This window comes from Vulpes vulpes, chromosome 2, assembly GCF_048418805.1.
Source record: "Vulpes vulpes isolate BD-2025 chromosome 2, VulVul3, whole genome shotgun sequence".
NCBI classification, from domain to species: domain Eukaryota; kingdom Metazoa; phylum Chordata; class Mammalia; order Carnivora; family Canidae; genus Vulpes; species Vulpes vulpes.
Genome location: NC_132781.1, coordinates 26,176,832 through 26,204,538, shown reverse-complemented (window position 1 = coordinate 26,204,538; position 27,707 = coordinate 26,176,832). Strand labels below are relative to the sequence as shown.

The 27,707-nt window shown below is 50.7% G+C and overlaps 3 protein-coding genes across 4 annotated transcripts; 2 read left to right on the top strand and 1 right to left on the bottom strand.

Moving 5' to 3' along the window:
• The first annotated feature begins 1,125 nt into the window (after nt 1-1,125).
• On the top strand, nt 1,126-14,983 carry LRRC59 (leucine rich repeat containing 59). Its single transcript, XM_025995873.2, has 7 exons — nt 1,126-1,465; nt 2,780-2,839; nt 4,382-4,540; nt 4,742-4,846; nt 9,020-9,092; nt 11,207-11,380; nt 13,009-14,983. Exons 1-7 carry the CDS (start codon nt 1,361-1,363, stop codon nt 13,251-13,253), a joined length of 921 nt encoding a protein of 306 aa, XP_025851658.1. The 5' UTR covers nt 1,126-1,360; the 3' UTR covers nt 13,254-14,983.
• EME1 (essential meiotic structure-specific endonuclease 1) lies at nt 14,726-22,195 on the bottom strand. Of its 2 annotated transcripts, none has more exons than XM_072747471.1 (9): nt 22,061-22,195; nt 20,057-20,868; nt 19,838-19,968; nt 17,529-17,618; nt 17,319-17,440; nt 17,011-17,140; nt 16,654-16,769; nt 15,690-15,879; nt 14,726-15,462 (listed from the first exon to the last, which is right to left on the bottom strand). In XM_072747471.1, the coding sequence occupies exons 2-9, from the start codon at nt 20,841-20,843 to the stop codon at nt 15,286-15,288; spliced, it is 1,743 nt and encodes a 580-aa protein (XP_072603572.1). In that variant the 5' UTR covers nt 20,844-20,868; nt 22,061-22,195; the 3' UTR covers nt 14,726-15,285. The 2 variants fall into 2 exon arrangements, with proteins under 2 accessions (XP_072603572.1, XP_025851657.2); XM_025995872.2 differs by having other exon boundaries at nt 19,841-19,968.
• On the top strand, nt 22,132-27,707 carry MRPL27 (mitochondrial ribosomal protein L27). Its single transcript, XM_025995874.2, has 4 exons — nt 22,132-22,226; nt 24,306-24,431; nt 24,824-24,891; nt 27,305-27,707. The coding sequence occupies exons 1-4, from the start codon at nt 22,154-22,156 to the stop codon at nt 27,509-27,511; spliced, it is 474 nt and encodes a 157-aa protein (XP_025851659.1). The 5' UTR covers nt 22,132-22,153; the 3' UTR covers nt 27,512-27,707.

Sequence of the window (27,707 nt, the reverse complement as noted above, 5' to 3'; positions counted from 1 at the left end):
TGGCTCAGTGGTTGAGTGTCTGCCTTTGGCTCACAGTGTGATCCCGGGGGTTCCTGGAGTCAAGTCCTGCATGGGGCTCCCCACGAAGAGCTTGCTTCTCTGCCTATGTCTCTGCCTCTCTCTCTCTGTGTGTGTCTCTCATGAATAAATAAATAAAATCTTAAAAAAAAAAAGATTTTTAGGAAGATCATCTGGGCAGCTGGGTAGAGGTAGATGACAGGGAGAGATCTCTCTGACTCAGTAATCTAGACTGGAGCTGATGGTGGTCAGGCTTTTTTTTTTTTTTTTCATTCACACACTTAGCATATGCAACTTTAATCAACCAAAAGAAAAAGTCCCAAATGTACAAGTGGAAAAAAAAAATGTTGACACAGGCTTAACTAGTATCAGCTACTTTTATGTACAGCTGTATAAGTTCAAAAAAGCTATCCTCTATGTATATACAAAAGTTGTTTATACACAAGTCTGTACATAGGGTCTATACATTTATTTCCTCAGAACCCTTAGGTGCCACCTTTTGGTGAAGACACCAACACTTCATTCACATATCTTACAAAAAAAAAAAAAAAAAAAAAAAGACTATTTCCAGGATTGATAGCAACACTGCATCCTGGATTCAGACCATGTAGGCTCCATTCACTTGGTTAAGATCCTTCTGTCAGTGCAGACCACACCAGGTGCCTGGGCTTCCTAAATAGTTTTGCAGAGTGCTCCAAAGTGGCAGGGAAGTGCTCTGGCAGGGAAGAGGATATAAGAGAGATTCAGAGGCTGAATTTTCCCGGTGATGATCATTTGGGGATTAAGTAAAGAGGACCGGGAGCAATTTTCAAAGACTTGCAGTTTTGGCTCCTAATCCAGGGGAATGGGGGTGATTTGATAAAGTCAGTTTGGGATGCAATCCAGGTCGTCTGGCTCCCTTTCCCCGTGCCCTTTCGCCTCCTGGCGCCGCCAGCGACAGTGGCCCAGTGGGGGGCCCCGGGGGAATTGCTGCAGCTGGGCTGGGCAGCCGCGCTCGCGGCTCTGGATCCCTTCCGGCGGCGGCGGCCCCTGCAGTGCGCCCTCCTAGGCTCCAGAGGGCGCGCTCGCACACGCTCGGGCCGCTCTGGCCCCGCGGGTCTCAGTGGCCGCGGAAGGTGACGTGGACACGGAAGTGGTCGTCGTCGCGGCGGCACCGGTGGGAGCGGGGCGCGGGGCTCCGAGTGCAGCGGGCGGGCGGGCGGACGGCGGCGTCTCGCGCCTGCGGCGGCGGAGCAGCGCGCGTTGTCGGTTGGCTGCGAGTCCGCCGAGCCGGCCCGCGGCTTCTCAGCCTCTCTTTGGTCCGTCGGAGCCCCCGAGCCGGGACCGCTCTGCCGGCGTCACCATGACCAAGGCCGGGAGCAAGGGCGGGAACCTCCGCGACAAGCTGGACGGCAACGAGCTCGACCTGAGCCTCAGCGACCTGAACGAGGTCCCGGTCAAGGAACTGGTCAGTACCGCCCCGCGAGGCCCAGGTGCCCGCCCGAGCCTGGCGCTGGCCCGCTGGCCCCGGCCGCCTCCTTTCCCGTGCCTCAGTCTCCAGATCTTAAAACTGGGTGGGGGGAGTGGGACTGAGTCCCCGGGGAGCCCCCCCGCCCCCCCTAGTTTCCTTCCTGTGATGTACACGTGTCACTTTGGCGTGGTTCCAGAAGACGAGAAGGCGCTGCTTGCTCGGCCCTGGGTTTTTTTTACGGGTCGGGAGTCAGCCTCCCTCGTTCCGGGGGGGCTTCCACAGCCCTGGGCTCCGTGTTTGACTCCAAGGAGGCGCCCACGGAGTGGTTGCTGGCTGTTGGGGGAATGAATGAACAAATGAATGAATGACTCCTCCGAGAAGTAGGCCTCCGTTGAGACCTGGGTGTGGCCCGGAACTGTGCATTTCTGGGAAGCCGGCAATCCCGGCTGCCTGCCCCAGCCCTGAAGTATCGCTGCTTGGCTGGCAAGGGCTCTTCCCAACTCAGCTTAAACTGGCTGGAATCCAGTTGCTTCTGCCCACTCCACGGCCCCTCTACTCCCACTCTCTCAGCCAGGAAACCGAGGCCTGAAGTCCCAGAAGATGACACAACTAGGCTGCTGCCAGAGTGATGTTAGGTCATAGGTCCCTGCTTTTCCCACCAGGTTTCCTACAGGCACACCCGTACCGGTAACCTACGCTTTCCTCCCTGCCTTTAACGAATTACATTTGCTTTTGGCACTTGGTTCTGTAGTATGGAGGTTGGAACGGATTTCCAGTTCGTATTCCAGGTCCGTTGCTTAATAGCTGCGTGCCCTTGGCAAGCTAGTTAACCTTTATGCCCATAGATTTCCTCATTAATAAAATGGTGATAATAGTTCCCATCTTACAGGGAAGATTGATTGCATTCAGAAGTGCTTGGTAGGTAGTGAATGCTGATGCATGCAGCTATTATTACTACTACTACATTATATTTCAGTGTTGATTTCTTTCTTTCTTTCTTTTTTTTAATATTTTACTTATTTATTCATGATAGACATAGAGAGAGAGAGAGAGAGAGAGAGAGAGGCAGAGACACAGGCAGAGGGAGAAGCAGGCTCCATGCCGGGAGCCTGACTCAGGACTCGATCCTGGGACTCCAGGACGGCGCCCTGGGCCAAAGGCAGGCACCAAACCACTGAGCCACCCAGGGATCCCCTCAGTTCTGATTTCCAAAGGCCTCCCTAATTGTGGGAATTTTCTCTGGAAAATGCTTCATGTCACTGAACCGTTCCACATGTTGGTTTGACATTTTGTTCTCGTTCCTTTTCCTAGGCTGCCCTCCCAAAGGCCACCATTCTGGATCTGTCCTGCAATAAACTGACAAGTCTACCGGTAAGATCGGCAGGCAAGCACAATTCCTTCTAGAGTACTGATGCTTCTTGTTTGAGGGTGTTATGTCGTAAGGCGTAATTTCAGGACAGGCCTGCAGACAGGCTATAACTGAATGGTACATGCTGGGATAGTTTGTCTCAGCAAGAAGGGAAGCACGGTAGAAGCTTCATTTTTTAGAACAGTGGGGAAGTCAGGCCAATGAAAAACTAAAGTCAACAGATTTACAGGCTGAATCACTTATTGGGGTCATCTTTTTTTCTGCCTTATTTTATTCCTTTGAAAAGTAGTTTGCCTCTCTTTTGTGGAGAGGAGAGGCCATTCTGTAAGTTCGTCTGCATTCCAGAGAGAAAGCTGTTTATGGACAACAACCTATATCTTTCGATGAGGAACAGGAAAAATAATGTGGCTTTCAGGGACTACCGTATCATTATTCTCCCCACCCTTGAATTACTTGAGACACTTTTTTCGACACAGCCAGCCTGTGGTCAGGTCCTTTTGATTTTTCTTGCACAACTCCTCCCAGTTCTCCATTGTATTCTTTGTGATGTCTTCAATTCACAGTCCTTTACCTGGGTAGGCCCCAAGTGGTTCTGTCCTTCAAGCCTCTCCAGGGCGATGGTGGCAGGTCTGTTGCTGTTGTCGTCTTTTTGCAGTGATCACTCTGGCTGTGTCACTCCCTGCCTGGCTCCACTGGGCTCTGCTTGGGGATCAGGTCTCAGAAGTTGGCAGTTGCTTCATTGGATCATTAGTCTGTTTTCCTGTCAGTATTCCCCTGAGCCTCACTCATTATCTCTAGGATCTTTCTGAAGCTCAGCAAGAACCATTTCTCACACTGAAAAAGCATCTGAGATCCCACTGCTTCTAGAAAGCATGTCGTGTCTAATAAAAGTATGGTGGCAAGTCCTAGCAGCTGGCCACTGCCTGTGTCGTCAGTAGTCACACAGTGCCCCCCCAATGCCGCGTACCTCCCCCCCCCCCCCCGCCAGTGTGCTCTTCAGTCTGTTCAGTCTGAGTGTGTTCAGTTGTTTGTGCCTTCTCAGCACAGATCCGCTGGTGATTATAGGCCCCCAGAGAGCAGGAGTCATGCCTCTGCGCCCAGGTTGGAACGTCACTGCAGAGCGGTACTGTGCTAGGTGCTGCAAAGAACAGAGAATACCACAGAGTACTTGAGAGGCACTTGATCTTTTTGGGGAAATGGATGGTCATACTGTGCTTTGACCACTCCTGTGAAAGGAGAACATAGGGTGCTGTGAGGGGACGGGCAGGGCCTCCTGTAACAATGTGGAGGATCGCCTGGGGGCGTGCACAGAACATGAGGGAACACACTTATTCTTGTGCCTACTTTGTGCTAAGTCCTTGTATGTACACATCTCACTACTTACCAGCAGAAGTGCTGGGTGTTGGCTGCATCTCCTTCAAGGTGGAAGAGCGGATGGCAGGTAGGGTCAGGGTTTACAGGTAGTCGCCTCTGCCTTGAAGGCTTCTGCATCATCATACCGAGATGTGAGCCCATGGCTTGAATGTTGTCCCTCTGGGTCCTAGGCGGAATTTTGTGGCCTCACACACCTGGTGAAGCTGGACCTGAGTAAGAATAAACTGCAGCAACTGCCGGCAGACTTTGGACGTCTGGTCAACCTCCAGCACCTGGATCTCCTCAACAACAGGCTGGTGACCCTGCCTGTCAGCTTCGCTCAGCTCAAGGTAACAGTGTTTCGTCCTAGGGAGGTGGAGCCTGGTTGTGAGAGCGGCTGGCAGGAAGACCACTCGTTGGTGCCACCTCAGAGGGATGGCTTTCCCTGCAGCTGGCATACGCAGGGGCTTTCTTCCTGCTCATTTTGTCTACCTTGAGGGACTCTGTGTGTGAACTTGGCCTTGAGCGGCCTCTCTGTCTTCTTTCTTCAGAGCCTGAAGTGGCTGGACCTAAAGGATAACCCCCTGGACCCTGCCCTGGCCAAAGTGGCTGGGGATTGCCTGGATGAGAAGCAGTGTAAGCAGTGTGCTAACAAGGTATGCACGGAGCTCCCCAGCATCCCCTCTGCATGGTCCCCTGGGACTCATTTCTGCCTCCTCTTGCTTTTCCCTCCCAGGGCACCTGGAGCTGGGAGAGGTTTCCAGCACTAAGGTCTCAGTGAAATATGTCTACTCTGAGCCTGTCAGGCAGAGGGACCTTTGTCTCTGGGTTTACTTTACAAGAAGCAGAATGGTACTGGCTTCTCTACTGTAAAATTTTTATTTTCTAGAACCCAGGACCTTACCTAATCATTCCAACATTACACCATTGACAGTTCTTTCTTTTTTTAAAGATTGTTTATGGGACACCTGAATGGTTCAGCGGTTAAGCACCTGCCCCTGGCTCAGGGTGTGATCCTGCAGTCTTAGGATCAAGTCCCACATCAGGCTCCCTGCCTGGAGCCTGCTTCTCCCTCTGCCTACATCTCTGCCTTTCTCTTTCTGTGTCTTTCATGAATAAATGAATAAAATCTTTTAAAAAAAAGGATTATTTATTCATGAGAGACAGACACAGAGAGAGAAGCACAAAGACATAGGCAGAGGGTGAATCAGGCTCCATGCAGGGAGCCTGATGTGGGACTTGATTCTAGGACTCCAGGATCATGCCCTGAGCGGAAGACAGACACTTAACTGCTGAGCCACCCAGGCATCCCTTGACAGTTCTTTAAATGGGACGAGAAGATTAGAGACTGTGGCCTTTCTGAGTCATGGTTATCATGACAAAGAAGTTTTGTTAATATTTGTAAGCTTATACCTGTAAGCAGACATATCCTAGGCAGATGGGACATGTGATTTCAGTCGAGTCGTCTGATGCAGGAGTGAGGAATAAAGGCAGTATGGAAGGCAGAAATTATCGGCAGCCCTAAAGGTGCCTCACCCTGCTTCTCTCTCTCTCTCTCTGTCTCTCTCTCTCTCTCTTTTAAATATTTTATTTTGAGAGAGAGAACATGCACGAGCAGCGAGGGACAGAGGCAGAGGGAGAGAACCCTAAGCAGGCGCCATGCTGAGGCTCAGTTATACAACCCTGAGATCATGATCTGAGCTGAAATCAAGAGTTGGACACTCGACCAATTAAGCCCCTCCGGTGCCCCATGCCTTGCACTGATTCTTTTTTTTTTTTTTTCCCTTGCACTGATTCTTAAGCATCTCTCAGATGCCAGCTATGGTCACTTTTTCCCTCCAGCTTTGGAACAGCTGAGCACCAGATGGCTTTCTTGGCCATATTTAGGAGGCATGATGAACAGAAAGGACTTGAAATCCTTTTACTTTAAATGATAGAATTATTGGAAGTGAAATGTGGGCACGGTGGGTCTCTAGATGAATCTCAGGAATAATGGCCTTTCTTTTCTTTTCATTAGTTCAGGGTGTCTTAGAAAGTCTCATCATGTATCTCACCCATTGTCACAGGAGACCAGGTGTACAAGGTCTGGGCAGCCAGGTAGCCACGGCAACAGCTGGCCTATAGCTGAGAACAGTACAAGTGATCAGTGAAGTCCTGGTGCTTTAGGAGTGATGTCTGTTCTGAAGAATAGCAGGAGCTGTCACCCACCACTCTTCCTTTGTCCTACATGCTTTATGCTTCACCTCATGATCCTCATAACCTTGTGAAGTAGAGCTCACTTCCATTTCTCTGACATAAATGCTCACTGTGCACACAGATTTCATTTATCCGTTTATTCATTCAACTAACATGCTAAACTGTATGAAATTGCTGATGCTCCACAAAGATCATTTTTATTGAGCACAAAGATCTTAGCATTAGCATATAGCTTCCAGACAGAGCACCAGGTACGACACTGCATTGTGGATATGGTAACTGAAGCCATGCTCCCTGGCTCCTCACCCTAGTGTGGCCTCCTGCAGCACACCATGAGGAGGCATAGTGGAGTGGCTTGGGCTGGCTAGAATGAGGTCACTTGTCCCCTGGGGTTAGTTTAACCCTCAACAGCTCTGACCTTGTATTGGTGCATGGGTCATTTGCAGTAACTGATAAGCTTCGTGCACAGTACAGCACCTTTTACAAATAACTTGTTAGGGTCACCTGGGAGGTTCAGTGGGTTAAGCGTTTACCTTCGGCTCAGGTCATGATTGATCCCAGGGTCCTGGGCTCAGGTCATGATTGATCCCAGGATCCTGGGATCAAGCCCCACATAGGGCTTCCTTGTCGGTGGGGAGCCTGCTTCCCCCTCTCCCTCTGCTTGTGCTCTCTCACTCTCTTTGTCAAATAAGTAAACAAATAAAATCTTAAAAAATAAGAATAACGGGCAGGCAGCCCAGGTGGCTCAGCGGTTTAGCGCCGCTTTCGGCCCAGGGTGTGATCCTGGAGTCCCAGGATCAAGTCCCATGTCGAGCTCCTTGCATGGAGCCTGCTTCTCCCTCTGCCTGTGTCTCTGCCTCTCTCTTTCTTTCTCTCTGTCTCTCATGAATAAATAAAAATCTTAAAAAAAAAAACAACCATAAAATATTTTTTAAAAAAAGAAATAAAAATAACTTGTTAGCTGGACAGTATTTAACAAGTGCTTACTGTGTGCTGTGGACTGGGATAGGTAGAAAGAATTGGCCGTCAGGGGCTCCCAGTCCAGAGCAGAGGAATTGCTCCCATTTCTGAGCTTGCTGTGTTGTCAGATAACTCTTGATGCATTGGAGCACAGGGAAATGGGATGTCTCTTAAGCCTCTGGGCTCTTTATTTAGCCACCTGTACACCCCTTAAAACCACCAGAATGGTTGGTGCTTAATATTTGGAGTTCAGAGTGAGACAGGGACTTTGAACTGGGGCCACCTCCCACCATCAGGCTTGACCTTCCAACAGATCCTGCACTCCTTTATTGAGTGGCCATTGTTTAGTGAGGGTGACTCCCTTCCGAGAAGTTGCAGCAGGTTCAAGGCCTGGATGGCCCATGACAGGGTTCCTCGTGGCTTCAAAGCAGGCTCTTGCAGGGAGCCCAGGAGGTTAAGTCACTTGCTAAGGTCACACAGTTAGGAGCAGTAGAGTCAGGATTGTGCTGGGCTCTAAGCTTTCACTCTGTGCTCTACATCCAAGGGATACCAGCTTCTAAAGATACAAACAAACCTAAAAAATAAAGTCTTCTACCTCCTCCCCTAGCCATAGTGAGAATCTCTGGGGCCGTTTCAGTCAGAGGCCATTGTGACTTGAGTGGACGAGGATTTGAGGGGCTCTGGGTGCCAGGGCTTTGTCTGCTATATGGGCCGAATGGCTCTTCCCTTCCTCCTAGAGGCTTCCTTGCTCTGTATGCTGATGTGAGTGGGACAGACTCTGGCCCAAGAGCTCCAAGACCTGTACTCTTAGCTGTGCTACTTTGTAGCTATGTGAAGTAGACAGGTCACACACAGGCATGCACAGGACATAGTACACACACACACACACAGCCCCCGCCAACCTCAGCCTTGGCTTTTTTCCTCTTGAAATGGGGATCCAGTCAGTTGTTCATTGGACATGTATTGAGTATTTAGCTTGCAGATGGGATAGCAGTCTCCACCTTAGGGAACCTAGTGTTATGACCGAGAGAGGTAAGAAGCCTCCCAGGACAGGGAGGAGGGGAAGTTCCATAAGGTAGCCAAGGGAGTGACATTGGGAAGTCTCGGGGGAAGTGCTGTCTCTGCTCATCACCACAGTTGCTGAGGGATTACATGGGATCATGCATGTGACAGTAACTGTAAAGAACAGGACTCTCTACACACTCCAGTCAGCACTGGGTTTCACAGATGTGTTTGCTCACAGCTTTAGTGACCTGGGCATGAATGACCCTTCTCCAACTAAGGCTGGCACTGTGCGTTAGGAGACAGACAGGATCGCCTCCCTTAGCTCTGCGTTACCGCAGGGCTCTGCTGGACTGAAGAGAACAGTGTCACTTTTTAAACATTTTTATTTATTCATTTGACACCGAGAGAGAGAGAAAGAGTAGGCATGCACATGAGCAGGGGGAGGGGCAGAGTGAGAGGGAGAAGCAGAAGCAGACTCCCCTGCTGAGCAAGGAGCCTGATGTGGGGCTCGTTCCCAGGACTTGGAGATCATGACTGAGCCAACAACAGACGCTTAACCACCTGAACCATCTAGATGCCCTAAACAGTGTCACTTGTGAGCCTCCTGAGCAAACATGTGCCGTGGGGCCCCCTGTGTGGGGCATTTCAGCACTCTTTTTCCTCTGTAGGTGTTACAGCACATGAAGGCTGTGCAGGCAGACCAGGAGCGAGAGAGGCAGCGGCGGCTGGAAGTAGAACGAGGTACGTGCCATCCCTCCTCTGCCAGCTTCCTGTCCTCACCCAGCCTCTGACTCACATGCGCCAGGAGCTGGGGTCCATGGAAGTGTCATGAAGAGCAGCAGGGAGCAGTGTGGCGGTGTAGGGTATCAGCTTTGTCCAATGGGTCTGTCTCCAGTCCTGGCTTCTCCACCGAGCTCCAGAGTCCCACTGCCTGCTAGGAGGGTTAAGACACATTTTAAAACTTAAGCATGGCCAAGACAGGCAGTCACCATTCCTGCACTTATTCAAGCCTGAAATTGCAAAGATGTCCAGGATGCCTTTCTTCAGTTACTCTGGTATCTGGTCTAGCTGAGTCCTGTGTGTGATGCTTCCTCCCCGTCCAGGCCACCTGCAGCTCAGCCACCATGGTCTACACGGCCCAGTGCTTCCCAGCTTCGTGTCCTGTCTCCACACTTGGGCCTCCTCCTCATGGCAGCCAGGGAGATCTTTTTAAAACAGAAGTCAATTATACTGCTGTTGGCTTAAAACACTGTAATGGCTTCTGTCGCCAACAAGACCCACAATGGCCCCAGCCTGCTTGCTTCCAGCTCTGTCCCACAGCCAGGGGAGAGAGAATGCTGGTAACTCCAGCTGCACGAGCCCCTGTGGGTACTCAAGCACACCAAGTCAGCTCTGACTTCAGGGGCTGTGCCTGGTTTCTTTCCCCTCAGGTCTTCACATGGCTGGATTCATGTGCTTCCTCGTGTATTCAAATGTGGCAACAGAAGCACCGGGACTTGGGTCGCTGTCCTGCCTCTTGCTCCATCACAGTCTCTTACTCTCTCTCTGGCATACATCGTTGCTTTTTTTTACTGTTTGTTCACTTGTTTGTCTCCGTCTCTAGAAAGCTTTAGATACTGGATCAGACAAGATCGCGTGCGTTCAGGGTGGTACGGCCGTAGAACCTGACTTGTGTTCACTGTTCCATCTCAAGCACTTTTTTTTTTTAGATTTTTTTTTTTTAAGATTTTATTTCTTTATTCATGAGAGACACAGAGGGAAAGGCAGAGACAGGCAGATGCTCAATCACTGAGCCACCCAGGTGCCCTATCTCGAGCACTTAGAACAAGGCTTGGTGCACAGTGGGTACTCCATGGACTGGCTGGCTTCTGGCTCCCTGACTGGAGGATTCCTGTGGTTGGGGAGGGACGGGCATGGTCCCCAAGTGACACTGGGTCCTTTTATATGTGTGGCTGCTGTGATGCCATGTTTCCTTGGACCACTGCTGCTTGTCTTCCTGCTGCCACATGCTCTCTCCAGGCTGGGTGTAGCGTGCCCTGGGAGTTCTCAGTGCCCGGGCTGGAACTTGGAGCTAGTTTGTACATAGAAAAGCAGTGGAAAGCTCCAGTACTTGGCGTACTACTGTTCAGCTACATTGGTCACATAGGCTTTTAAGCCCTAAAAGGACTTTTGACTCCCTAATTTGTGGCATCCCGGCTTTGGAAAAATGTACTTCAGGCTTCCAAATAACCAATTTGAAAGTGCATTTTTAGAAGCCAGTGATTTGTAAACTGGGTACTGGATGTAAATGTACTGGAACCATGAAGTAAGTCAGAACGTGTCACAGACTCCTGGGTTGGAAGTGTAGAGGTACCCTCTGACAAATTAGTCTTGCTTCCTCAGGAGAACACTTCATCCCCTCTCACCATGAACTTGAGTGCTCACTTTCTCTTCTTCTTTGCCCTTCCCAAGCTATGTTCCTTTCTGAAGCTTGGGAAGATAGGAATGCCGTAGAATCCACACCCCCGGTCTCCTCTTCACAGCCAAGTTGTATGAGGCTGTCGCTCGCTGTGCTTTCTCAATCCCCTGGCTTGTCACCCATGTCTTTCTCATGTGCCCCTTGTTATATTGCCCTAACATCTGCTGCACAGGGCTAGGGACCCTTTAATCTACTCAGTAAACTCTCAGAGTAGCTTATTGCACCCGAGGGAGGGCCTACTTCCCCAAGAGCGGAGAGACCATTGTTTCCTCTTACTACAGTTTATGTGACCTGTGGCATAAGGGAGAGGGGGGCGAACCCAAGCTTTTATTTACTCTGGAAGGTACTCTCGCAGGTTTGGGGGTGCGAAGTCATTTTGCGGTGCATTTTCCTGTAGAGGCGGAGAAGAAGCGGGAGGCCAAGCAGCGAGCTAAGGAGGCCCAGGAGCGAGAGCTGCGGAAGCGGGAGAAGGCAGAGGAGAAGGAGCGCCGAAGAAAGGAGTATGACGCCCTCAAAGCAGCCAAGCGGGAGCAGGAGAAGAAGCCCAAGAAGGAGACGAATCAGGCCCCAAGTACGTTTCCACACTTGCAGGGTTCCAGCTGGGCTGCCGTGGGGGCACCCATTTGTTTTCAGGCACAGATGAGTGAGTGAGGCTGCAAACCGTGGTCAGACACAGTATCCTGCTCTGTGGCCTGGGAGCAACTTGGGAGGGTTTGCCTACAGGGAGCAGGGGGCTGTCCTGGGGAGTGAGTGCTTTGCTGCTTTGTTTCCCCAGAGCTGCATGCTGGCGTGCAGGTGTTCCATCAAATGTGGCTGAGAGCGTTCCCAGAACAGGGAGCTGCCCTTCTTGTAAGGGTTAGATGCGAAAATCACAATAAGGCGAAGACTGCATATGGTCACATTACCCTTAAAAGTCCTTCACATCATCTGTGAAGCGCACTTAGGCATTTTGAGCGCATGGTCCCGTCTCCCCTCTGTCTCAGGAAAGCTGGCACTGCCTCTGGTTGGTTCTCTCTCCAGATCAGAATGGAGTGCTCTCTTTTTGCTTGAACACCAAAGGAATCCTTTTACTGCATTCAGGGAATGGTGCTGTATAAAGAACACACTAGTGTTTTGCCTGAAGATATCCAGTTGAATTTGTGTAGCAGTGTGGCTCCATGTACAGGGGAGGATTGCATACCCTCTGGTCAGAAGGGGCCCCCAAGGGGGAGGCAGCTGTGGGGGAAGGAGCTCCATCGGAAGGCTGGAGGCCTGCAGCCCTGCTGCTTGTCCTCGCTGGCCTTGAGCAAGTTGCCCAGCCACTTTTTGGTTTCCTTGTGTAAAACGAAGATTAGACCTCCTTACAGGGTAGTGATAGCATTGAGAAAAATCTCACTTGTGACAGGATCATGCAGTTCTTGACATGTGGATGCTCAGGCAAGTTTTTTAAAGTTTGTCTAAAAATCTCAAAACCAATTTTTAAAAAAAATTAGAAATGTAATATAGGTATTCATTCCAGAGAACTAAAAAAATTTCTGGATATATATCAGAAAATGACAGTCACCTGTAATCCCTGCTCCCAGCAGCAGTCACTGTTCACAGTACAGTATCTGACTCTGACCTTCCCAGCTTTTTTTTCTTTTCTCTTTTTAAGATTTATTTATTGAGTAGAGCAAGTGAGTGCGCACAAGCGGGAGGGGCAGAGGGAGAGAGAATCTCAAGCAGACTCCATGCTGAGGGTAGACCCTGATGTGAGGCTCTATCTCATGACCCCAAGATCAGGAACTGAGCAAAAACCAAGACTTGGACATTTAACAGACTGCACCACCCAGGCTCCCCAGGCTTGCTTTGTATGTGCATATTTTATAATAATAAAGATATGAATAATAATGCCAGCATCTCCAACCTGTTTCCCCAAGTGGGCAGTACTCTACCCATGGTTGATGCCCTCTGAAGAGCCCGGCCCTTGATACAGAGGGACCCTGCAGATCGTGAGCTGCATGAGGGAGCCAGAGATGCCCTGGAGGAGGATTTCTGTCTCAGTCTCTGCATAAGCAGAGTGTTTAAGAACTCACATGTTCTTAAAAGTTTTGGGGGCTTGGGAGTCTTCGTTTGAGAAGGGGGTGTGAGCAGATCTGCACAGGAGGACAGGCATCAGTGGGTAGAACATGCGTCTCCTCAAACTGACCAAAGCCCTCTGTCATGCCTGTGTCCCTCCAGAATCCAAGTCTGGCTCTCGCCCCCGCAAGCCACCACCCCGGAGACACACCAGGTCCTGGGCTGTGCTGAAGCTGCTGCTGTTGCTGCTGCTGTGTGTGGCTGGCGGGTTGGTGGCCTGTCGGGTGACAGAGCTGCAGCGGCAGCCTCTCTGCACCAGTGTGAATGCCGTCTACGACAATGCAGTCCGGGCGCTGAGCGGCCACGACATCCTGCAGTGGGTACTGCAGACCGATTCCCAGCAGTGAGCTCGTCCTCCACACCTGCTGCCTCCCAGCCTTGGAGCTTGGATTCCTATGGAATTGGGTTCTGCTGGACACAACCTCTTTTTAGCGTCAGACCTACCTGCCATCATCAAATGGCTGCCGATTGGTACTTGAGATCTCCTCTTTGTAGGACTTCTCTGTTCCGTAGTCAGGGTTCCCTGGTGGAATAAGGAGAAGGGGGAGGTGGGACAGTCACCTGCATGCCTAAAGGAACAGGCTTGGGGTAGGCAGAGGAAAAAAAAACAGCCTTTTCTAGTTATACAAAGCTGTGTAAAGGCAAGGCTTGTTTCTACTAAACGGTCAGGTCAGCTGTCACTACATTTATACTTTTGTATGTCACAAACCCTTTCTTTCATTCCTCCCTGCATAGCCAGGGCAGATCAGGAGGCAGTGTGATATTGGGGACTAAGGGAACAAACACCATACTCAGCAAATCTAGCCTAAATTGGGGGGTCGGGGGTATACCTATTTTCTTAAGGACCTCAGACATTTTAATGACCATTTAAAATCTCAGGCCGTGAAAGGGACTTCAGGTCCATCCAGTCCAATAGAACACGTGCAGACAAGGAGACGGAGGCCTCCCATGACTTGCCTACGATCTCCCAGCTAGTTTGAAGTAAAACTGGACTCCCACTCCAGTAGCCTCTCTTTCCATCATTTTGCTTTCTTAATAATGTTTGGAGAGAACAGAACTCACACCGGAATGGAGTGTCTCAGCTGGAGTGTAGACTCTGATGGTAGGCAGCTTTGTGTCCCACAAATAGAATTCTCCCAGCTGTGAGGGTCTTGGGCAGCTCCTGTAGAGTCCTGCCTCGGCTCATGTGGCTCTCACAAAACGGTCCGGGCTCCTTGCCTCACTTTTAGAGCATTAACTCCCCGCTTGCCAGTAAACAAGGAGGTGGACCGTCAAAGCCATATTGTCTGTGACAGCTGTGGGTAGCTGGTGTGACAGAGGCAACCTGAAAACTCAACTTTCACAGAGCTGGAGGTTTAGAATTGTTTAGGTCTAGACCTATAACCACCTCCACAATGAAGGGAAGTAGCACCATGGAGCTTAAAAGTGGTGCGTTTACAAACGACTAGCACAGATGGGCAGGACTCTCCATCCTCTTGTCTGCCAGACTAAGCCTTTTCTTGCTCTGTGGCCTCCTTGGCCTTTTTTTCACAAAAGCCAGATGAAGGAATGAGAAATGGTCGTCATGGTGCTTAATCACTGAAAACTCCCAACTGCAAGCTTCTTGTCCCTCCCTCAGGAGAGCAAAAGCTTGTCATGAATCGCCAGGGAGTGGGGTTTGACTGAGCCTTAGTGGCTCATCTGGAGAGGACAGCCCCTAGTGACTGTCCCCATCCCGGGAGTGACTTATTTCTCTCCCCCCCCCCAACCCCCTCCCCTGGCAGCTCTACTGCAATGGCCCACACCTTACTCAGAATCACTACACATTCCTCAGTCTTCCTTCAAGCTCCAGAGCCAGTGGTACAAATGCTTTATTGAAACTACATAGTGTGTAAAATGAGAGAAAGAGGGCAGGGGAGTTAGCATAGGGAGGAGACCCCTGCACAGGGGCCAGCTGAGGTGGCTCAGTGGGTGAGAGGAAGGCAGGGCATGCTCAGCCCCATCCAGCCAGCCGGCTGAGGGAAGTTCACTTGTGATCTCAAGATTTGAAGCTGAGGTTCTGGATTTCTACAATCATTAAATACGTGTCTGAGTGGTCGGTCTTTGTTCATTTGTGTCTTGATGGCTGCTAGGGCAGGGTGATTTGTGTACGGCAGCCGAGTTCCACTGGGAGAGGAACATTAGATGCTTGGGAAGGTGAACACCAGTATCTCAGCTGTCTGTCTCAAGGTGATGGGGGTGGGGTGGAGACTGCTGCAGACATGGGACACCCAGGAAGTATGTTTGAGCCTGACCAGGCTTGTGCTTTAGGAAGTGCTTCCAGTCTCTTTCTGTGGTCCTCTTCTGAACTGGGCGAGGTAGAAATCTCCAGCTTTTCATCCCTGTCCCCAAGGATTGGCATCAGTCTGCAGTGTCTAAAGAGAGATTTGGCTGCAGGGTGGTCATCTGAAGGTAGATCCGCCTGGATAGCTCTGGTCCAATGCGGCGGCAGGTGGATGTCACGCCTTCCCCACGGCGCACCTGTATGTCTGCAAGCAGATTCTGGCGTTCTTGCTCCAAAAGACACCGTCTATAAGCCTGGAAGTGGCGAATGACCTCTCAATATTGTATCATCCAGGGTCACCCTCTCCATCAACGAGGGGGCAGTAAGCTTGGGTGGGGGGATGAGAACCTGTCCTCTCCCTGGGTCTGTGTTCACTGATCTCAGCAGGCCCGTGGTGCTGACTACCAGTGCCCTCCACGGAAACTGCCTGGGAGTCCACTAATGCCACAGGGTGTTGGAGGTGACCACTGGAGCAGCCTACCTGGACTAGAAGCTGGGGGGATGGATAGGTGTCCACAATGGCACTGGCCATTTCCAGGCTGACTCGGTTCAGCTGCTGAATCTGCCTCCTCCAGACCTGCGCGAGCCCCCTGCCGGCACGGTCTACCTTTGCCCCTCCAGCCCAGTCACTCTCCAGGCAGAAGGAAAAACTAGTTTGATCTCGAAACTTCCTGTAAAGAGCAGTTGAAGAGTTGTGAGTCACTTGTCACTCCACTTGTCCCCTTCACTGGGAACTTAGAAACCCCACCACCAACCTCATGAGAGGCAGGCACAGTGTCATATCTGGTCTATGTGAGTGCTCATTTTGTTCCCAAGCAGTGTCCCTTAAGAATGAATGATATCAAGTCTTTTTCATAAAGACACAATGTGCCAGAAAAGAACCAGGTAGTTTCACATGTTGAAACTGGGCTGTATTGACTAGAGAGGCAGCGTGCACAGGGACAACCACTAGGGGCTAGGTGTCAGGCGATCTGAGAGTCTGGTTCCAGTTACTCTAACTTGCTAGGACCTCAGACAAGGCAGTCTTCAGGCCTCCATTCCCCAAGCATGAAATGAGGGACTCAGACTGGACTGTCTCTAGGTCCGCTACTCATTTTAAATTTTGACCACAAACACTCCTACAGCTGAGTAGGCTAAAAGCTTGTTTTATGAGGGCTTATTACATCGTCACCTGACCTGGGATAGCCAGGTAACCTGGCTCACTGGTGACCCAGCACCAGCCTGCAGAACACGAACTTACAGATGAGCTACCGCAGAACATTTTAAAAGGACTGGGCTTGAGGGCTCTTCACGGGCATCCCCAGCCTGGGCTGACTCCTGCCACCAGCCTGGCAGACAACGGGCTGGTGGCAGAGTTCAGGGGAAAGAGACCGTAGGTGGGTCCAGAACTGCTACATGGCCCAAGGCCCAGCAGCGGAGCCCAGACTTGCTGGGGACACACTCACTTGAAAGGCGCTTCGGCCACCGCCTTTGTAAACGCGCATGTGAAGTCGGCCAGCTCTTTCCAGCTCTGCACAATTCGGGCCTGGGCTTGTGTGTACAGCTGTAGATCCACCAATGCCTACAGACCCCAAAGCAGGACAGGCTGGAGGGGTGCAGAGACACTGGTCTGTGGTTCCTCCCACCCACCTGCCAGCCAAACCCAGAGAGAGCCCAGCCCCTTGGCTCCCTGCTTAGCCTTTTCTCTCCTACCTGGTGCTGAGGCAGAAAGGTGTGACCAGCTGGCACCTTGCTCATCTAGAGCAATTCAGGTTAGATGAGAGTGGGAGCCCAGCCTGACTCAGGTAATGTGAAGTTCTTACCTCTTCCACATCTACTCTGGACACGGTGCGCCCTGCATTGGCCTCTGGCTGTCCCTGCTGCTTCTCCTTGGCCTGTTCTCTATTTGCCGCTCCCTGCTTCCTTCTTCTGGGAGGATTTGGAACACTGGAACTGGGGAGGAAATCAGAGCGCGGCTGCTCCAGGCCAGGCTCGGGCAGAGCAGGGGTGAAAAGACCCGACCAGAGCCCAGGACTTGTTAGGGGGACCCAGATCTGGGATGAGTAAGTTCACTCCTGGTAGCCCCGAGAGCTGCCCCTTTTCATGCTCCATCTTGAGGATCAATTCAAACCTGAAGCACTTCTTCTGATCCACAATCACCAGTGACAGAGCTTTTCCAGCTGTCCTTGCTGTGGCGTCAGTGACAAAGCTCCGCAGAGTTTCCTTCCCCTTCTCAGCGTCACCCAGACTTCCCTGCGTGAAGGGCAGACACTGCGCTAATATTTATTCCCTAGAGTCGGCCCTCTGTCCCCAGCCTCAGCGCCCACCCTTCTCTGCCCACCTGCTTGAAGTTGTAGACCATGGATACGAATGCCTCTGCCGGGAGCAGTGCCAGGACCACGGGTTCCTCCACCCAGTCTTCCTCTCCATCCTGCCAAAGGACCCGGAACCCAGCAGAGGGAGACGGGTCAGTAGGTGCTCAGCACCTGTGAGAGAGACCCAGGCCTTCTGGGTGAATGAATGCACCCACATCAGCCGAGCCCATTTTTGCATTATTCTTTCTCTTCTGGAATGAAGCTCTGGTGGCAAGAAACAATGACCCAGATCCTACCCCTCCCCAGTTGACTCTCCAACCTTGGTGTACTGCCTCTCAGAGGTGGTAAAGAGGAGTTGAAATGGGCTGAGAACTGCAATGTTTCTGTGCACTTTGGATAGGGGGAACGGAGGGAAGCAAATTTCCAGTGAGTTTTATACAAATGAGTACTTGGCCTTTGAGGGCAGATGTTGACTAGGAGCCAAGAGGCTCAGACAAATACACAGGCTTGTGTGTGACAAAGAAAAGAACCTCCAGGGGAACTGCCACCCATGAAAGTCCCTGCTCTTCACCATTGCCACACGGTGGCTTCATGTGCCACACTCCTGCAGCAGTAGTGTGACCCAGCAAAGGGAGCAGGGCTTGGGGGGGAGGGGGTTCGTCACTGGGTCCCTAGAAACAAAAGCCAAGACCCACAATATAGCATAGTGCAGTGGGAGGAGTGCTGGGTTCTAGTTCCCACTTGGCCACCAATCAGCCGTGACCCTTCACAAAGCTTTCAACTTCTCCCACCTGTGTCCCCTGAACCATGATGCAGGGTAAAGGATTCCCTCCATGTAGGAGAACTGCCACTGCCACTGCCACATGAAAGATAAGGTGGGAGCACCCTTAAAAGTAACCCTGTGATGTGAATATAAAGATTTGCTGATACCCCAAATTAAAAAGTGTGCAATGGCCCTAAATTACTGATGAGAATCCAAATGAGGGGGCAAAAAAATTTTTTTTAAGCAGGCTCTATGCCCCAACCTGGGGCTTGAACTTATGACCCTGATATCAAGAGTCTCATGCTCTACCGACTGAGCCAGCCAGGTGCCTTGAGAGAGCAAAAAAACCTGTGTTTCATCTGGACATTCTTAAAAATGAGGAGTGGAAGGCACAGGAGCTAGTAACCTCGGGAGCTCAGGCCAAAGGAAGGAACATTTGCCATGTGCCTACTATGTGCTTGGGGCTTGGTTATCTGACTTAGTCCCCAGACATGGGACATCCAGAGGAATGCAACAGTGTCCTCATTTTATACACAAGGCCACAAAACAATGAAATAATTTTCCCAGGGTCAGAGCAATAAAGCCTTGGGGCCTGGGTTTCAAGCACAAGCCCACCCATTCCCAAAGCCCAGTTAGAATTAGGAATCCTATGCAGATTATCTTCCCTCCGCCCCCACAGATCCACTCTCCCCCTTCCTACTCGCTCTCTGCAGGAGGCCATTATCACCAGGCCCTCTGGTGCACATGGCCAAGTGAGAATGGCCTGTGGGAAACCCAGCAAGAGGCTGGAGGCAGGGAGGGAGGGAGGAGTGAAGGTGAGCTATTTCTCTGGGTCCCTGGAAATGAGTCACTTAGGGTTTGCTCTGTTCCTCTACGGGAGGTCAAGGTTCTCTCAAGGTGAGTCCTCTCTAGATTTCTCTCTCCTTCCAGATGCTGGTAACCACTTCCTCCCCTCATCCATTCAGGCCTATGCATGCCAACAGATATGCCAGTGGTTCTTAGCCAGAGCCGATTTTTCCCCACAAGGGACGTTTGGCAACATCTAGACATTTGTGATGGTCCTGACTGAAAGGGTGCTACAGGAGTGAGTGGGCAGCACCCACAACAGAGAATTATTCAATCTGAAATGCTGATTGTACCCGAGGTGAAGAAACCTTGAATTAATGGTATTACGACCCTGTGGGGCTGTCCCGTCTTTGCAGTTGCCCTGTACCTAAACACACTTAAGAAAACCATTCCTTGGGCAGCCCGGGTGGCTCAGAGGTTTAGCACCGCCGCCTTTGGCCCAAGGCGTGATCCTGGGGACCCGGGATCGAGTCCCACGTTGGGCTCTCTGCATGGAGCCTGCTTCTCCCTCTGCCTGTGTCTCTGCCTCTCTGTGTCTCTCTCATGAATAAATAAAAATCTTAAAAAAAAAAAAAAAAAAGAAAACCATTCCTTCTTACATCTTCCTTAAATTACCCTAAGTGTGCCATCTGTTTTCCCAATGGGACCCAGACTAATATTCTTCAGAATGAAAGCATGTTTCTCGGGAGCTCTAAGTAGGAGGAAAGACATCAGCCAGAAAACCACTACCTCAGCTGGCTCGGCCCTTCTCCTCCAGGTGATGCTCCGGGGCATGGCCTGTGCCTCGATCACACAGCGGCACTCCATGGCCTGCAGTGCCTCGAGCAGCTGGCCTCCACCTTCCGTCTGCAAAAGCACTGCAACAGATGACGGGAGAAGGGCAATCAGGGGGTAGCCTGGAAAGTGGGTACCCCAGTAAAGGATAAAGATGGGTGCCAGGAGGACCTGGATCCAGCCCAACGACGATGTGCTTTAAGCATTCCTCAGGCCTCTGAGCTTTCACCCTGTTAACCCGTGCTGCTGCTTTCTTCTTCTCCTGTTGTCTCACAGTGTTTTCCTTCTGGCTCGCTGGTCCCCGCGGCTGGCATCCCTGCGAGCCTCTCCTCCGGACCTTCGGGCTACGCTTGGTTCTCTTCTGAAGTGGGAGGACCTCGGCATTTGTTTCAGTTATAGTCAAGCTGCTGTTCTGGATAGGACAGGAAGCTTTAAAGGCTAGAAGCTGATGGCATGGATTATCTCCTGCAGGGTCCTTGTTATTTGATGCATGTCTCTCTGAGGTGTCATGGAGGGGAACATCAGGGACCTTTGGAAAGGGTTGTTTTTTCCAGTCACACAATGCTCCTTCATTATTTTGATGATCCCATACCCTTTTAACCGGAGAACTAGAATCCTCAGGGCTCAGCTGCTTGCAGGCCAGAAACTTACACATAAGCCTCTGAGCCAGGGGAAGGATTTCTTCTTCATCCTCACTTCCACTGCTTAGCACCCTGACAGGCTCTGTCTGTGTGACAGGTTCAGCTGTGTCTGGGGTGGGTGGTGCATCTTTCAACCGTGGTGATGGAGGACAGGAGGCCTCAGAATCTGAGGTGTCAACCACAACAATCTTCTCCTCCCTCTGTGGCTGTCTCCTCTTTGTTGAAGAGGGTTCCTTTCTCAGGAAGGCAAATGTTGGCAACTCTTCAGAGTCACTCTCACTAGAATCCAGTGAGAGTGAGGACCTCTTTAGAGCCATCAATACGTGCTATCAAATTAATTCCCTAAAAGAAAAAGAGAGATGAAACACAGATTGTAGCTCTGAATTCAGTCCATCAGACATGTTAGGTGGTCAAACGTTAGGGAAATATATACAAAATACAGAGAAACAGAAAAGCAGAACACGGTCCCAGGACATTCAATCTGGAACTCAGTGGTCTATAGTCTGACAGGACTGACTTCTCAGATCCCTTCTAGGTCAAGGTGACCCAGAAACAAAGTGGAGATTACTACTGGAAGTTTTAATGCAGTAGGAATAAGACTCAACACCACCCCCTTGTTGATCTCTGCATTTAAAATGGAGGTGTCAAATCATTCTTTTTTTTTTTTTTTAGGACTTTGAAAGAGTCTGAGAGAGCGAGAGAGCGAGAGAGTGAACACTTAGCGGGGGAAGAACAAAGGGAGAAGCGGGGGAAGAACAGAGGGAGAAGCAGACTCCCTGCTGAGCAGGGAGCCTCCATCCCAACTCCTGGATCATGACCAGAGCCGAAGGCAGAGGCTTAGCAGACTGAGCCACCCAGAAGCCTCAAGGCATTCTTTCTTTAAAAATTGAGATACAGGGATCCCTGGGTGGCGCAGCGGTTTAGCGCCTGCCTTTGGCCCAGGGCGCGATCCTGGAGACCCAGGATCGAATCCCACGTCGGGCTCCCGGTGCATGGAGCCTGCTTCTCCAGGATCACACCCTGGGCCGAAGGCGGCGCTAAACTGCTGAGCCACCGGGGCTGCCCTATGGGGACAGGTTTTCAATTCTGTATCTACACCTGGAAGTGCAATTGCTGGGTCGTGTGTACAAGAGTCAGTCTTCGAATAAACATTCACTAACGTTGTAGGTGTGACCCAGATGGGCCATGTAACCTCCCGGAGCCTCGCTTTCCGATTTTGTAAAACAGGGATGGTAACACCTACTCCATAACACTGTGCGAATAACTGAAATGGTGCATCTCCAGCCTTAGCACAGCACGAGGCAGACAGTAAACGCTCCACGTCTCTGGAGGGACCTCCTCCCGGTCCGCTCCCAGAGCCCCGCCGCAGTCCGGCAAATCGAGGTTGCCTGCCAGGCCGGGCCGGCATGTCCGCACCGCGCGGCGGAGCCCCGGACGCCCTGGTCGCCGAGGCCCTGTGGGGCGGCGCCCAGGAGGCCGGCCCCAATCTGCCACCCGCCGCCCGCTGCGCGACAAGCCCGGGCCCAGGGTTCACCTGCCACTCCTCGCGCCACGATTTCAACTGCCGCGCAGGCCCCGGAAGCAGATCGCCTGGTAGCGGAAGCAGTTCCCCTGGTAGCGGAAGCAGATGTTCGAAACCGGAAGCGAGTGCACGGCAAACATGGCGTCGGCGGCGCTGGCGCTGAGGACGCGGGCGGCTGGTAACGGGACGCCGTGGCTGTTGCTGGGGGAGGGGTTTAGGCGGAGCGGGAGCCCTGCAGGGAGCCTGGGGATGGAAGCTGTTCCCTGCGGAGGCTCCTGGGCGCTGAGCTGGAGGGGGCTCGGGGCGGAGGGGTGGGCCCACGAGCTTTGAAGCGCGGCCGTCTCTGATCACGTGACCCCTCCCGGGCGCCCGGCTCGGGGTGGCGGTTCGAGGAACACGTGTCTTTCTTTTGCCCAGCGGGTAGATATAGCTTTCCTACGCGGCTGGTGACGTAGGCACGCCGCCTCCACCCCCTGGGCGCCCTTCCTCCCTAAACACCGGCACACTGGAGCTCAGAAAGTTAGCCCGCTCGTACAGCAGAGTGAGGGCTCCGTGCCGGAGAGTGCGGTTAGGTGTTGGGCATCTCAGGAGAGATGAAGACAGTCTCCCGGGCCGGTTCTTTCTAGTGGTTAAGCCAGTAAATAAGCACATGAACAAAATGGTTGTAAATTGTGACAAGTGCTGTTAAGGAAGGCAAAAACGTGTGTATGTGTGTGTGGTGTCTTTTGGGGGGTTGGTGGTTAGGGAAGCCCTTTGGGGAGATAACCTCAAAGTTAAGACCCAAAGAAAGACTGGAGGCATAGCCCTGTAAGAGAATGAGGGGCAACAGAGTGACTTAAGCCAGTTTTCCATGTTGAGAAGCAAACCATTGCTCTTTCGTGAATTTAAAGAGAGTAGGAGTGGAAATGAGGAAACCAGATGGAAATCTCTAATGGTGGCCCTGATGAGCCGTGATTTAGCCAAGATACTAGTGTTACTAAATTTGGGGGCAAATGAGTGGTTTTAAGATCTGTTTTGGAGATTAGATAGAACCCAGAGTTTGCTGGTGAACTGCGTATGTGAGATGAGCAAAGGGAAGCAATCTGCCACGGAAGATTTCTGTGGGAGCAACCGCATAGGTGGTAGCATCATTTACTTTGAGGTGGGGAGTAGGCTGAAGGGCAAATATTTGTGAAAGAGATAGTAAAAAGTCCCATTCTTCATCTTCATAAGTTAGAGGATGAATGAATGAATGGGTTTAATGGTAGGTAGATACCGGTGCTGGGCAGTTAACATGTTTTTCCAAGTATTTATTTCTCATCCTTTGCCCCAGCTACTCCCTTTGCTCATTAAAACTTCAGAAACCTGATTTCAGGAACTCAACTTGTAGACTCCAGAGTCTCACAAGGCTTCTCTGAAGACTCTGGCGTATCCCTGATTAACTGGCTGTGCCTGCAGGCCTGAAAGCAAGGACTGCCAGCCCTGTGCTTGTCACATAGCAAGGGGCTTCCATCTTGGTTAGTATGAATTTCAGTTCACTTTCCTTTTAAAAATAAATGCCATTGAGCATTTTGGAATGAGAATGGAGAGGTCAGATTGTCAAGGGCAGGGTGTCAGTCTTTTTGGTTAGGACCCATACTGGGTGGGCTTGCTGACAAAAGAATCCAGCCTCCTGAAATGGCTAAGAGCCTGTGGGAGCCACCCTCAGAGAAGCTGCCCTTTTTGTTTACAAGTATCTGGTGTGCAGTGGATGGGTGGATGGTGGAGAAAGTGGTGGGTGACCAAAGCAGGACCCTCTCTCTGGGTGTCCTGTTGCTGGGCACTGTGGTCCAGCCCCTCCACAGTGTCTGGAGCCTTGAGGACATGTGGTGGGTGAGGCTGAAACCAGCAGCTCTGTGGTGTCCTCTTGCTGGTTTATATTTCAGTGGTGTTTGTTTCTCCTCAACAGTATTGAATGTGTCAGAACCCAAGGCACATGGTGTTTATTTTTTTTTCCGTGAATATTTCACTGCCCACTGCCTCCCCCAGCCACACACACACACTTCTTATACAGTGCATACACCTAGGACAATACAAGGAATGACTTGTCTCCTGCCATGGGAGAAGGCCAAGGACTTCCAGACACTCCCTGAAAACCAACACAGTCGAGTGGCACTTCTGCTCACGTATCTTCCTCACCTCCCCTGCCACCTCTCAGTTTAGCAAATGGCCCATTGAGGTGGAGAAGCAATAATTGGGGGAGCCTTTCTGAACATTTCTGTTCTGTATGCAATTACAGCCCTGCTGAGCCCCCCTCAGGCTGCGTCTCTTGCCGTCAGATATGCATCCAAGAAGACAGGTGGCAGCTCCAAAAACCTGGGTGGAAAGTCACCAGGCAAACGCTTTGGCCTCAGGAAAATGGAGGGTAAGGGCGTGCCTTCGTTTCCATTTCCCAGCTGCAACCCTCCTGATCCTATACTCTCCACTTAGCTTGCCAGAGCACTTGGCTCCAGATTACAGATGCAGAGAAGACCTGAGGCAGGGTGGGGGTCCTGAGGAAGAGCAGATAGGTGTGAACCTGGGCCATGTGACTGGAGAGAGAAGACTGCCAGAGGTTGAGGGTAGGGAGGGATTGGCAGAAGGAGACAGGGGGCTCCTGTATCCCACCGTGTAGGATTGGTTTTGTCCAGGGTCAGGCTTAGAGGTTGGTGTGCAGCATTTGGGCCAGGAAATCGAGGGCCGGTATGTTTTCTTAGTTTGCTGTGCTGTCCTATTGCTGGGGTCCAGAGACAGTGTGTTTGTGGACTTTTCTTCTAGGTCACTACGTTCATGCTGGCAACATCCTTGCAACTCAGCGCCACTTCCGTTGGCACCCAGGCGCCCATGTGAGTTGCTCTGTAGCCCTTTCCCCTTTTTTTCTTTCCCAGGACCACCTTTCTATGCTCCTAAGCATGGTAGTGATAACAAAGCAGTTGCGTTTATTGGGTACTTATCAAATGCCAAGCATCTTTTTGCTTCCTGGGCCTGCATTGTCTCGTTTCATCCCTAGCCCATCCCTGGGTATCACCTCCATTTTCCAGGTAAGATGCCAGAGACTTAGGGAGTGGAGAGGCCCACACAGCAGAGCTAGGGTCCGTGCTGGGGCTGCCTGACTCCCAGTCACTGTGCTTTGCCTTGTGAAACATCAGTCTGGTTCTCTTGGGTCTCTTTCTAATCCCCTACTTGTTAGGGAAGGAGATGCCTCGTGGTTTGAGATACTTTTTGAATCTTGGGAAACTAATTTCAGTGTATTCTTTTTTCCTTCTTGCTAATTCTCTTTTGCATAAAGTTGTTATTAGATGGCTGTAAGATAGTTTGAATTTAATAAAATAGATTCAGTGTATGTACCAGAAATTAGGTCCATATAGGAAGGGATTTCCGTTTTTTTTTTTTTTTTGGCAAAATGGGATTACTTTCTGAGGTAGGAACGTTCTTTGTTAACACAGATATGTACTATACTTTTTTTTTTTAATATTTATTTAACAGAGAGAATGAGCTTGTGCGCACATGGGGTGATGGGGGGAGCAGAGAGAGAGGAAGAGAAGCAGACTCCCTGCTGAGCTTGGAGCCTGCCTCTTTCTGGAATCAGTCTCGCAACCCTGAGACCACGACCTGAACCAAAATCAAGAGTTGGACGCTTAACCCACTAAGCCACCCAGGCACCCCTGTACTGTACTCTTCACATTATCTTCTTGAATGTTAGTTTATTTATCTATTTATTTTAAAAGCTTCCATTCATTTATTCATGAGAGACACGGAGAGAGAGAGGCAGAGACATAGAGGGAGAAACAGGCTCCATGCGGGGAGCCCGATGTGGGACTCAATCCTGGGACTCCAGGATCACGCCCTGAGCCGAAGGCAAATGCTCAACTGCTGAGCCACCCAGGCATCCCTTAAATGTTAGTTTCCTTTGTAATCAATCCCCCCACCGCCCCTTTTTGGGGCAATTTTAATAGGCACAGAAAGACTGATGGTAGCTTATAATTATGTCATAAATGCTAATTTGTATGTGAATTGGTTGTATTTATAGTAGCTTTGTCTATTAAAACTTGAGACACTGGCTGTGTGGTTGTGTTAACTCTTGGAACTCACCAAAATAACAACAACCAACAATAATAAACACTAACGTGTTTTAAACTAAGCAGTATTCTAAGCTCTTTATGATTAACTCATTTAATCCTCGAGGGGACCGCATAAAAGTAGTTAATATTATCCCCATTTTGCAAATGGGAAAATTGAGACACAGTGAAGTAACACAACTTGTGCAAGCCACACAACAGTAGGTAGTGGTGCTGGGATTTGAACCAAGCATCCTGGCTCCTGAGCCCATTCCTTTAATCAGAGATATATTGAATAATGCTTTGTTGCCTAGATAAAAATTGCCACACGTCTAATCTCAAGTTCTAAAAGAAAAATGCTAAGATATATACAGCGTATAAACTGTATATGCAACATGGAGTTTATTCTCCACTCATAATTTTTGTCCGGAGAATAGAAAAGGTAGCTGCTTCATAAGGTGAGGACTAAAGGGGTTATGAGTTATAGAGCAAAAACTTTAGAGATCACTATATAGGACGAAAGCATAGCAAGCTCATGTTTACTGTGATAACTCCAGTGTTTTTTAATTTTAAGTGAAACAAGCTCCCAAAGGGTAATGATTAGAGGCGTTTTCCTGGGCCTGGTTTGGGGATTTGTCTAGTGTGGCTTCCGGCCCCTGCACAGATGTGGGTCCAGAGACCAGCCTTCAGGGACTGAGTACCCACGAGGATTGCCTGCTGGAGTTTTCTTTTCTCTCTTCTGTCACAGAGTCAGCAAAGAAGTAGAAGGCAAGGAAATGCCAAGCATTGGGAAAAGGAACCCAATTAGAGCTTGCTTGCTTTCTTTTTTCTTTTCTTTTCTTCTTTTCTTTTTCCTTCCTTCCTTCCTTCCTTCCTTCCTTCCTTCCTTCCTTCCTTCCTTTTTTACATTTTATTTATTTATTTATTTGACAGAGAGAGTACAAGAAGGGGGAGGAGCAGAAGGAGAGGGAGAAGCAGACTCCCTGCTGAGCAGACAGCCTGATGCTGGGCTGGATCCCAGTACCCTGGGATCATGACCTGAGCCAAAGGCAGACAGTTAATGAACTGAGCCACCCAGGTGCCTCGAGATAGAGCTTTCTGATCTCCCATTTGGTCCCAGAGCCTTATGAGAAATTTGTCTTGAAGCCCTGGGATGGCCCACCTGGCCATCAGTTCAGCTGACCAGGTCTCTGTGTTGCAGGTGGGCCTTGGGAAGAAGAAGCACCTGTATGCCCTGGAGGAGGGAGTGGTCCGCTACACTAAGGAGGTCTACGTGCCCAGTCCCAGCAACACGGAGGCTGTGGAGTTGGTTACCAGGCTGCCCAAGGGTGCTGTGCTCTATAAGACTTTTGTCCACGTGGTTCCTGTGAAGCCTGAGGGCACCTTCAAACTGGTAGCTATGCTTTGAATTCCTGGGGCCATTGGATGGAGACTGGAGCCCAGGTGACAGGAGAGGGTGGCACCAGGAGAAGTCAAGAGTTGGGGATAGCAAGGCCTCCTGAGGAAGCCCACTTGGTAATGACTGTAGAAGACTCCGAAATGACTGGCTAGGAAGCCTTTTGGGAGCCCTGACCTGGGGCCAAAAATAAAGTTTGCTGGAGTCA